Genomic DNA, 12,509 nt, shown 5'->3' on the forward strand with positions numbered 1-12,509 from the left:
CTCAAGGTTCAGTTTGGGACTATCCCTTTCAGCGCTTCTCCCTAGACTAGAGACCATCTTTCTTTGTGACATTATCCTCATATTGTTGAAAGTAAATTGGATCATGAATCCTAATGAGTATTTTTGACATGAAGCTGAAAATATGCTTTCAACTTTCACAATATTTCTAATTGACTCATATCATCACAATATGCAAAAGGTTGGGTACCTCCATGATTAACTTTACCAAATAAATGATTTCAAGGAACAAGTCAATTTACCATAGATTAGCTAACCAGTGACATGAATATCCCTGAAAAATAAATGTTCTGACTTACCTGGAAAGACTCGTTTGAACTTCTATTGCTCGATGCTTAAGAATTACTGTCACTTTTGCAGTTTAATTTTTTCAAGATGATAACATCACACAAGAACTCCACTGCGATTGTAATCCTATTTCTCACAATCGCTTTGGTACACTCCTCCCTCCATTATACTGAGATGAGGTACACTCAGATATTTCCGCAATTCAACAAAAGGCACAAAGGTATTTTATATATCTTCTTCCAATTCTTGTATTTCCTGTGTAGGGATATTCTGGAACATCCTCTTTCTGTAATGTATTCATGACCAAAAACATAACTGCTTGTCTCAAAAAAGCCAAATGATTATCAAGTCATTGGGTGACAGAACATAAATATAATGCTTAGAGGTGTTTATCTTGATTACAGTGCGTTTTAGGTCTGGAGCAACGAAGGCCTTATATCATGAAAAATGCACTGATAAGGTCAGTCCGTTTCAGCTACTTGTTGTGTCAGCCCCCATCCCATCATAGAATCAACTATTACTTGTATTATGAGTGATTCATACATTAAGCATTTTGCAAAGGTTTACTTTTTTCAGTGGAAACTGACTCTGCCCTCATGTGCCCCAAGTCTTGAGAGATCCTAGATAAGATGCATCATTTTGCAAGAATTTATGTTGGCAATCTTGGTGGTCAGGCCATCCTGATTTGTACAGACAATATGGTCAGCCTCAAACCTTTGCACCTAATTCTGTGATGCCCTGTAGCAAATTTGCTGTTTCTGCATGGTAGCCCCAGAGTTTTCTTCTTTTTCTGGACCTTAATTTTTCTGGGTATTTTTGACTGTATGCACTTAACCAGTATAAACCACAGTAAAGTGTATGTGCGTCCCCTCTGAATCATGTTCTCTACATTGGAACTCCCTGTTCCCATTTAACTTCCCTATAAGTCCATTGCAAACAGTGCGTTAGGTTCGCTTATGGCATTGAAAGTGCAATGCGATGTGGTCTGTAGTGTGTATTTAAACCACCCACATGACAAAATATATTTCTGCCGGGAGCACTGGCTAAGATAGGCTGCAGTTTAACTGCACTGAAGTGACATATGGAAGGGAAAACTGCATTTACCATGAAGAAATAGCCTATTTTAATTCGTCATGTGTGCCTCGTACGCCCACTGGGCAGGGTGCCTTTATATAGAAATAGGGCACACTACATATTGGGGTTAGTGGGCCCTCGCAGTGAAATAAAAGCCAAAAGCTATTTCACTCTGTAGGCCTGACTAGCCTTTTGTCTAATAGACATAGGTGGGATTAAAATCTTTAATTTCCACCTCTGCTTAGGAAAGGGCTAGAAAAATGGACTTTAGGCTGCCTGAGCGAGGAATGGCTTAAGACCAGTTCTGCCATTCATCCCACCTCCAGAGCTAGAATACATATCCATGGCAGGTAGATCTGATGATTGAACGGCTTGCCGCTGGACACAGGAAATGCTAATCGGTGTTAACTGCTGACCACTTTTTCCAATTTGCTCCTTAATATTTTCTTTTTAATACAGACAAACAACATAATGTAAATTCCATACACAACGTAATGCAGCTCCATCACATAGTTATTTCAATGCCCGCATCTGGACCAAGACCAGAGGGAAAAATAGGCATGGCAACGATAGCCAACACTTGTGCAAAAGAGCAACGAAGAAGACAGAAAAGATTGCTTACACCCCCTCCCCCAACTCGTAGGGGCAATCATAGTAAATGATACCATGCATGAAGGCAGGCAGTGACCATATAGCGTCTATCAACCATCTGTAGAGAGACATTATCCAACTCGTACATTTGTGCTTGTTCATGTGGCAATGATTGTCTGTCATATACAGGAATTCAAGGCAATAGAGCATTTCCCCTCTATGCAGACCTCACCAGTCAGTCCTTTCTTTGTTATGGTAGGCGAGCCAGCATTCCATAGTGGCAATTCATCTGATTTGACCCTCATATAGGGGCATAGCTGAGAGGTGGCAGGGTGGAAGCCCGCCCCAGGTGGCACTCTTTTTGTGGGCGGCAGAGGTCAGCAAGTCGTGTCTGTCATTTGCCACCATCCCCCGAGACAAGTTATCCATCGGCTGGCCCCCCCGCCCGCCCACCCCCACAGGAACAAGTAGTCCAGCAACCAACACCATCTGCTCCCCCTGAACAAGTCATTCACACCCCGGGCTTTCACCTGCACTGGTTGGCAAACTTAGGGGCCGCACCAGGTGGCAGTAGGTCTAGCTATGCCACTGCCCTCACACCAAAACAGTGTCTCAGCCGTTCAATAATTCAGAGCAAGGACCACGTTCTCCGGCCACGCACAGTGTATGCAACTTATCATGCATCTATTCCCGTACAACTCTCAGCTAGGATAGATAAGTAGGAATAGAGTGATCCTTTCACCCCATTGATGTATTCATTTTAGCATGTACAATGGCAAAACATGTCAAGCGGGATACACCCCTACATTTTTTAATGCATTTTAGAAGGTTGACTGATGACCACTTAACAGGAAGTCGCTTTTCTCAGAAATGGACAGAACAAAGGGCAGTTTTAGCTCTACCTCTTTTGTACTGGAGATAGCAAGGGCTTTATTATTCCACCCCAGGACCCTCCAAGGCAGTTAGATTACAGACACAGTAGGAGAGAAAAACTGTTTTGACCCTGTTTGGTATGGGAGTGGCTAAAACGCTGTACACAGGCTTCCCTAGTGGCAGCTGAGCCCCACCATCTTGAGACAGGAGCTACTAGGTTATTGTTAAAAAATTGTTGAGATTTGACAGAAGAATGCAGCTAATCAAGGGCTAGTGCACAGGATAAATCTAACACATACACCGACTTCTGACTCCTGACTCTGGGCTCCTACTGGAGGAAGAGGACTCACACAAGGACTCAAAGACCCCTGAGTCCTGCTGACACCCAGGGACTGGAACTTCTCTCCAAGAGTCAAGTGTTTGGCATCCTGTTCACCTGCTTCAGGGACACAAAAATAGAAGGACTCTTGAATCCAAAGGGACCAGCTGACTAAAGAGGTCTAAACTCTGCAAAATTCCTGGATAGAGAGAGACATGGTCCCCAGAATCGCTGTAGGACTGGCAGGCCCGTACTGGCCGTTGCGGGCACCGGGCAATCCCCCGGTACGCCGCAAGGGTGGGGGCCGGATTTGGGCCCTGGGGCCGTTTTAGTTACAGGGCCGTTTTTGCGGCCCTGTAACAAAATCGGCCGAAAACCGGCCCGGCAAACAGCTCGGTCGCACCCCCGGGGGCCGGCCGAGCACTTTGCCAGAGCCGGTTTTGGTTCTCAGTCCGGCAAGAAGCTTTCCCAGTACTTGGAGAATATGTCTGAAGGTAAAACCTTTGACCAGAAGAATCTGCTTGATGTATCAGACAGCTCCATCGTGGTCAGCTTGAAATTGTGCCTAGGTCCTGGTCTACAGCAAACTGGTTTATTTCCACAGCGTTTTACTTTTTCTAGGTGCTTTTTGTCTTAAAAGTTTATAAATCCATATAGCTGATTTCCTTTGACATAGTCTGATGATCTTGGTGCCGTATTGCTACCTAACGTTTTCTCCATATTTTTAATTGGTTTTGAATTTTATTGTGTTGTGTTATTTACTTTGAAATTGTTAGTACTGTTTGAATGTAGCACACACTTCTCTGTGAACTGTCAGCTTCTTGTGCCATAGCTAGCAGGGTTTTCAGAGTTCTCTCAGAACTGTGTTTTACCTAACCAGAGAGGATTTATCGAGTTGAGGGGGGTGTCCCATCTCTCAAACTAATCTCCTAATTTCTGATATGACTGCATCTATTTGCAATAAGTAACTGTACTTGGTTGTACCTTTTAATTTTGTTGTGGTATGCACACACCTCGCTCACAAAGCTCCTCTGTATCTTTCTTGATTCATGAGTCAATTGAACAAGATTTTTTAAATAAAATCTTTAAAAGCTTTGGTGGCCTCAGGCTACACAGAGACACTGCACAAATAGTCTATGAGCATTTTTGCTTGCTGGTTCTGCATGTATGAGAACACTAAAGACAGACCTACTGAGTTTGCCAGTGCTTGTTTTAACAGTTAGCTTGCGGATGAATATAACAGCCTCTTTAAAAGAGAGAATCCCTCCTGTGGTCTTCCATGACTAACACCCAGATCAGGCCAATTTGTGGAATACAGGCTCCCTCCAGGTTAGGAACTGGTGACTCATGAACAGGGCTAACTAGGCCAATGCGTCTGAGTCAGTCCTTCGTATGTACTTTGGCTTCACCATTTGCTTTCTGATTCTCACTGCACCTATTCAACCCACTGCCAGGTATTCATTGTTTCAAGATTCATGAATGTGGGATTAGGCATTATACCAAGGCACTCTCCTGTTTCAAATCAATGTGGTGCAAACCGTGGCATGTGCTGTGCTTGCAGTGTTAATTGGCTGCCTTACCTTCTTGTTGCCACATACTAATTGCAATAGCATTAACAATATATTTGCAATTCACAATTTATGTATGTGCACACAAACACACACATGTCTGGAAATGTATATTCTTAGATCAGTGGTTGTCAACCCTTTGAATTGTGGGGACCCTCTTTTATTGCTGAAATTGGTTGTATGTCAATACAACGCGGTTGTTACACCGCACTACCATTACAACGCGGGCTTTACAACGCAAGTCGTTACCACATCTTGCGCTGTAGGGTGCTGGACTTAGGAATAGTAAAGTTTACTATTCCAACACCAGCCCACGTACAGTAGGGAAGGTGTTGGAATAGTAACTCTACTATTCCGTAGCCTAGAGCGCCCTCCAGCGCAAGTCGTGGTAACGACTTGCGTTGTATTTCCCGCATTGTAATGGTAGCACGGTGTAACAACCGCGTCGTAATGGATGTTCCCCCTGAAATTCGGGTCTCCCACTGAATCATTAATGGATCATTAATGGAATCCGGGGACCCACACTGAGTCACTTCTAAGAGCCCGGGGCTCCAGCTGGAGCAATTGTAATGACTTGAACTGCAAAACAATGCACAAAAATATAGACACAAGCATTCATCAACCACATACACAGGTGATACAATACTTTATTTAACTCACTAACAAGTATACAAAAAATAAAAGATTTTAATTGTAATGGGATTGTTGGAGCTTTTCTACATGCAGTTGAGCCAAACATCATTCATACTATATTTTACCCACGAATCAATCTGAGGCCGCCAATTTAAATTTGAGTCCCCAATTTCGAATTCCTTCACATTTTAAAATGTTCAATTGTGTTTAATTATTTACATGCACTTTGATAATCTGCTAATATTATTTGATTTTCTAAGCAGTCATGGGCCCTCTTGTTGTGGACCACCATGGGTCCCGGGACCACAGGTAAAGAACTACTGTCTCAGATTATACATACACATTCAAGACTAGACTGCAGTGCCCCTGAATCTCAACATATATGTAATATGATTCTTGCTACTTCTCTTTTAATTAGAGAATCGTCATAAATTTCGTGTCTTTTTGTGTGTATACCAAATCACAAAAAAAGACATGTGGATACATGCTTTGTGTTGCACAGTAACCCTTATTTCCTTGATCAATTTTATGATCGTGCCTCTGTCAAAAGTATCAAAAAGCCCTCTCGAAGTGTAGTTTGGGATTAACAAAAGTTTATTTGGGAATGCTTCCGTTTGTTGTGTGCTGTAGCATTTATTAAGGTGAGTGTGATAAGCAATAAAAGTGCATCATGTGTTTCCTTAGAACAGTATTGGGATACTACATAATTGAGGCAAAGCCCAGTTTCTTCTTGCTATAGCAAGCTCAGTGCAATTTCTTATGTAGGCTTTTTCTGCTATATATATATATAACATGCACCTACCATGCAACTAAATGGTTGTCATTTTATAATGTCAATGTAGGAGAAAGTAATGTATGCTTTTTACTCGTCCCACAGCTTCTCCTTTTCATAAAATCAACTAATGTTAGCAATATCTGACTCATTGTAATGTGCCAGGCCTACCACCTCCATGCAAATCTAGGACATGCTCGCCTGCCACCTGGGCCCTTCCCTAGCCATGGCCAGCTTTGCAATGCAGCCCTTAGGGCAGGCCTGGTCACATATAGACTGGCGGGTTTAGTGAATTTTGTTACTCAGTGAGAAATCGGCCATCCCCAACCTCCAGTCTCTACACACATTTGGCCAGGAGGACTGGCATGACTGTTTCATATAGTGACCACCATCGGTTCCATGGGTGGACAGTGTCCGCTACCTAATGCTAGCAGCAAATTTCGAGGACCTGCAACCACCAAACACTACCATAAGTCACATTCCTTTTTACTACCTGATTGTTATAGCTAGAGCTGCGTGGGTCTACCTGGCCTTTTCAGGTGCTGTGCCCGATGCGATAATGGAATTTCAGTAGACGTAGATGAGGGCGAATGGGATCAATCCACAATAAAAATGTGGTAAAAGATGCTGGGCTTTCCCAATTTCATTAAGAAAAAAACAAGGAGCTTTCATGGAGCATATCTACCTTCTCTGAAGTAGCACACCACCCAAGTAATAGAGCACACCTCCAGGAGACAGAACGCATAGCCGATGGTCATGGGATTTCAAAGATCGCACTCTATGCGCTGGGGTCTCATTTCATTAATGTGTTTCCCATCTGTATTTCCATCTCTTATCCACTGAATTATACACACTGCCACTAAATGAGAACTGCTTTCTGGATCTAGTAGCCATAATGTGGACAGGCTTGTCAACCTTTCCCACAAGGCTCATGTCCTGGCTGCGGTGTCTGTCTATAGCAGAAGTTAAATGACTGATTTCTTGATGCACTAGATTTTGATATCTGAAACTTTATGAATGTTACTTGAGGTACATCTTTTTTCCACCTGTACCATCCTCCAGCTCCTGTAGCTATACTTGTCTCTCTGTCTATGCTCAGCATCTAACTGCTGCTCTCATTTATTTTTTTAACTCTTCTCCTGGCAAACTTGCTCCTCCCTTCTCCCAGTCATTTGTGTCTTCATTTTGTGTCTAGTTTCCTTTTTTGCAAAACTTCCAATTCATTTTTTTCCATACTTTTTTTTGAGCCTTTTCGGGCGTACATCTGCATCTCTTTTCCCCATTATTTTCCCAATATTCTTTTCAAATCTAACCTTAAATATTTTGCTTTCATCAGTTTGGTTTTTGCCAATGAGTTTTTCATATATCCGCATGCTATAATTCTTCTATGATCTAGTGCATATTTCAATGCCATTTTTCCCACACTGCACATAAAGCCAAGCTATATATATATCCAAAAGATCACATCTACCCGTTCCACACCGCTGACCACAAGTTAATTTCTTGATGATTCATTTCTTTTTATCTGCAGTATTCTTGGAAATACCATCAGTCTTTTTAGATAAATTAAAATATCTTCCTGGGCGCAGATGAAATACTTCCAAGCCTGCAGTTCACAGTTCCTTTTGCTGTCACTTCTATAAATCAATACTGTTGAGGAATGACGGGTAGGCAGTCGTTCCATGCAAATCATGTTTCAAGGAAGTTTTGATGCAAATTATTTTTGCTCAGAAAGTATTTAAACCCACACTGCAATGAGTTCAAGCAATAGGTTCCCCAGCAAGTCAGAATATTTAGGCACCAGATCAGCAGTAAGAGCAGGGGCATAGCTTGAAGAGGATAAATAAATGAATTCTGAAGTAAACAGTTGGGAACAGGGGCTCACAGTTGGGTATGTAGAGGTCTGTGTATGATTCCATCTGGGTGTTTAAAGACGCACACAGATTAAACCACAACGGGGCTTATTTACAAGCCCCTTGCGCAACTGGTATGTCACTTTTTTCTATATTAAAAGTGATGCACTGGCTGGTCAAGGCACTTGTAAATGAGCCCCACAATCTATCTCTCTCTCTCTCTCTCTCTCTCTCTCTCTCTCTCTCTCTCTCTCTCTCTCTCTCTCGCTCTCTTTCTCTCTGTCTCTCTCTCTCTCTCTCTCTCTCTCTCTCTCTCTCTCTCTCTCTCTCTCTCTCTCTCTCTCTCTCTCTGTCTCTCTCTCTCTCTCTCACTCCCTTCATCCCTCCCACCCCATCTGTTTTTAAGGTCTTCGAGTTTTGCAAAGTACTGTGTTTCCTGCCACTTAGTATCCCTAATAATCCACATTATACTCCTCGCAACTGCCCCTCATGCCATGCTTGTCAGATAAAGTATTTTAAGAGGATATGCCAGCATCATCGTTGGATAATCTCAAGGTCAGACACCCCGCAATGTTTCTGACCAAGGTAAATATTCACACAATCAGGGGCGAAGTTATTAAGACTTTGCACAGTCACAAAGCCATGTAACGTGGCACACAGTTTTGAGAGGGTATTTACTTTCCAGTGCAACACTTTTTTGCAGAGAAAAAGTGCTCTTTTAAATGGCCCAAATAGCATTATGCGCTGTTTTGCTCCACTTGGCGTCTGAAGGCATTCCAGGGGTGGTAGTTGGCCATTCCAGTGCATTCACCCATGGTTTCTGATGCAAAGCCTTTATCTACTACAATTATTAGTCTAGACATTGCATGAAAACCAAGCGCAAGCCTAGATACATCTTTTACCTCTTCTAACATTTCATGTATTGTGTGTGTGCTGCACTGTACAGCATACAACTAATGTGGGAAATATGTTAACTTTTGGCTAGGCATAGGCTTTTGTACTAGAAGGCAGCTTGTTAGTGCGTATGCCCAAAGGAAGAAATTAACAGTAGGCCATAATTAGTAAATATCACTTTTTGCTCCTCCATTCCCTCTAGTGCAATTCAGTGCACCAACTGTGGTTGTTGAGCTTCATTGTGATATAATTTAGTAACTCTGTTGCATAATTTCCAAAGTTCCACTTAGAATGGGAATGCTGCCAGTACTTAACCAATGCATTCCCAGGTCGTAAAGTTTGATCTTTACTGGCTTGTACTTCAAAGTAGGGGTGGGCGCAACTGGTGTAATTCTCTCTAGTGCAATTACAGCACAACTACTCATAATAATGCATAAGTACGCCAGAAGTGTAATCCAGGATTTAGAGCGATTTTCTTAGTGCAAAATACACCCTTGCTTCCATATGGGACTGAGAAAATAGCACTTAATGCTACAGGTCACGCACAGCAGTAGTGAGCAGGCACTCGTTCTTTCTAGATCATTCTTCCTATGCTCCTGCAGTAGGATATTTGAATCAAATTACTCTTAATTACTCAAGCTAGAGTAATTGCGGACTTTCAGTAATGCAAAATTACTGAAATTGCTCTGATTACTCCAGCGTAATTACAATTTCGCCCAGATCTACTGACAAGATGTCATATGCACTGATGTACAATAGGTAAGTAAGTAAAAAGCTCATAGAGCGCTGTAATGCCCGAAGGTGTCCTGGAGCTAACGTCAGAGGGGGAGCCATCCAGATAACCTATTTAGCTTTAGAGGACAAGAAGGGCCAGGTTTTGACCTGTTTTCTAAAAAGTATCAAATTGGACTGAGCTCTAAGCTGAAAGGGAAGAAAGTTCCATAGCTTTCATGCAGAGTAGGAAAAGCTCCTCCCTCACCACTGAGCTTTGTTAACTTTGGGAATGGCCACTATTTTGGCTGAACTGGACTGGAGTTTACGAATGGGAACGTGAAGGTGAAGGATCTTTTGAAAGTAAACAGGGCCGCATTTGTGAAGTGCGTCTTGAACCAGGCATAAAGTCTTGAATTTAACCCGCCGGCAAACAGGAAGTCAATGAAAATTAAAAATGGTTTGCGAAACTGACATGAATTTCGGGATTTTCATAAGCGGACAAGCTGCCTTATTTTGAAGGGCCCGAAGTGTCTTAAACAGACGTTCCTGAATGCCAACATAGAGAAGCAGTAGTCTATCTTAAAATGACCAGTGCAACAATAACAGTTTTCTGGAGCTCTAAAGCCATGACGGGTTAAACCTTTTTCAGATTGCTTAGCAAAAAGCAAGCTGTTGTGACCTGATTGATATGGTTAGAGAAACAAAGCTTACCAGCAAAAAGGATTCCTAGATTTTTAGAACTGGAGAGGGAAGTGGTCCAAGACTCAGAGGCCACCAAGAGATAATCCAAAAGGAGATGTCATTAGCAAATAGAAGTACCTCAGCCTTATCAGAATTTAATTTAAGATACTTATCCTCCATCCAGCAATTGTCTCCATACAGATACTAAACAGTTTGGCGACCTCCTCGACGTTACATGAAACAGATAATGTGTGTTATCGGCATAGGAAATTACAGAGAAACCGCAGGAACAGATCAGATTGGCCAAGGGGGTAGCATATATACTGAAAACAGTGTGTCTAAGAGAAGATACCTGGGGTACCCCGCACGGAGGGGAGAAAGAGTCCGAATTAAAATCTCCAAATGCAACCACTTGATCTCTATTCAGACAGAAAGGAGCATAGAAGGTACCAGTGCCAATACTCTCTCCGTATGATAAGCAAAGAGTGGTTAACAGTATCAAACGTGGCTGACAAGTCGAGAAGAATGAGCACTGCTTTACCACCTTTGTCAAATATGTTGCTAATGTTTCAATAAGACACAAACAGCAGAATATCAGGTTAACATTCATACATGAAGTATAAACTTCTGTGATAACTAGAAATATAAGCATGTCTTAGCGAGATCTACACTATAAAACTAAAACATAGGAAATCAGAGGAGGCTAGAAGCCTATATTCATGCACATTCACACCTCCATTGGAGGGATAGTGTACCCCTAGAATCTCTAGTGTTAGACATTAGACATAGTGCTTCATACTGTGTGGTTCAACGCTTTGGAATTACCTTGCTTATCTTTCAAACTGGTTTTTCGAAAGACCTAGTGACTAGTAAGACAATATGTTGTTTCCTAAAGATCTAGTGACCAGGCTATTTTCATTCGTCTAGTACTTTGTACGAAACTGGTGCTGGTGGTGATGCCACTCAGATCCTGTTAATGTAAAGCATCCTCGCTGATAACATCTCCCCCTCCACATTTCTGAATGTTTCTTCATTCACCATCCTAGTGAAATTCTCTAAGATTACAGCGTCTCGGAACACTCTAAAATCGTAATAGTGCTATGTAAAACATCTTCACAAACATAGTAATAAGTATTATTTACTTTTATGCAAGAAATAGAGCCTTAGAGGGCCAGGGAGAAGTAAAGTCCCACCATACCTTTACATAGAGCTGCTGAAATTCGTCAAGATTCAGTCTCCCGCTGGGACAGTCCTTTAGGAAGCCCTTGTACCACTGTTTCAGCTCATGCTCATTGAACTCCGTGCTCTTCACCAGGTCTTCCATCACCTCGGGCGCCAGTTTGCTGTTCTGTTTTCCCATGTTGCCCTTAAAAAGGTAAACTTGGAGTTAGCTTCAGGGCACGTTTAGACATTGACGTTGTGGAAGCTCCTGAACTGTCTCCCGTAAGGCTGCTTGTCATCCCTCCCACCGTGTCCAGATCCTGCAGAAATCCCACACTTGCATTTGTCAGCTTTATTTCATTCCTAGAACAGATATGTTTATTGTTGAAAAAGTACTCTAAACATTTATCTTTCATTTTAACAGAAAGAATGCTGGAGCCAAGGAGCTGGGAATTTGGCTTTACAAAAGATTAAAAAAGCAGCTTTTGTGTAGAATTCTTAGCGTGCTGAGACAAGTGAGCAGTTTTCATTGGTGAGAGAAAAATATTTTCTAATTCTATACACATATAAAGGATTGAAACAGTAACCCATCTTTTGATATGCTCTCACAAAACTAATAAAGGAGGACAGAGCTTCTTAACCTTTTTAATCCACTGATCCATTAATGGAAAACGAGGACTTCCACTGAGTTATTATTTGAAGCCTTGGATCTCCAATCTATGACTTGTACCTCAAAACAATACACAAAAATACAAAAACAAGTGTGCACCAAACAAATGCTAATTTTTTTAATATTTTGTGGAATACAAAATCAAATATAGAAAACATTTTCACATTTTCAATGTTGCTTCCTTATTTGTATGCACCTTATTTATTTGAATTGATTGGTTTTACTACTACTTCATTTTGTAAAATAGTAGTGGACCCCCTGAGTGGGCCTCGCGGTCCCTCAGTAGTCCTCAAACCACAACTTTAGAACCACTGACCTAGAATGCATGCACTAACACATTCAGAGAAAGAGAGCTGTGGTCATTTGAAAAGGATAAGAATTACACAGTCATTTAAAACCT

The 12,509-nt window shown here is 41.8% G+C and overlaps 1 protein-coding gene across 1 annotated transcript in view; it reads right to left on the minus strand.

The window, feature by feature from the left end:
- VSNL1 (visinin like 1) overlaps nucleotides 1–12,509 on the minus strand; it is a 553,262-nt gene that overhangs the window by 304,199 nt on the left and 236,554 nt on the right. The window contains exon 2 of the mRNA XM_078647760.1: nucleotides 11,477–11,644. Within this exon, the coding sequence (XP_078503886.1) occupies nucleotides 11,477–11,638 (162 nt within the window). The 5' untranslated portion in view covers nucleotides 11,639–11,644. The remainder of the gene's footprint in view (nucleotides 1–11,476; nucleotides 11,645–12,509) is intronic.

This window comes from Lissotriton helveticus, chromosome 6 (genome assembly GCF_964261635.1).
Source record: "Lissotriton helveticus chromosome 6, aLisHel1.1, whole genome shotgun sequence".
Classification (NCBI taxonomy): domain Eukaryota; kingdom Metazoa; phylum Chordata; class Amphibia; order Caudata; family Salamandridae; genus Lissotriton; species Lissotriton helveticus.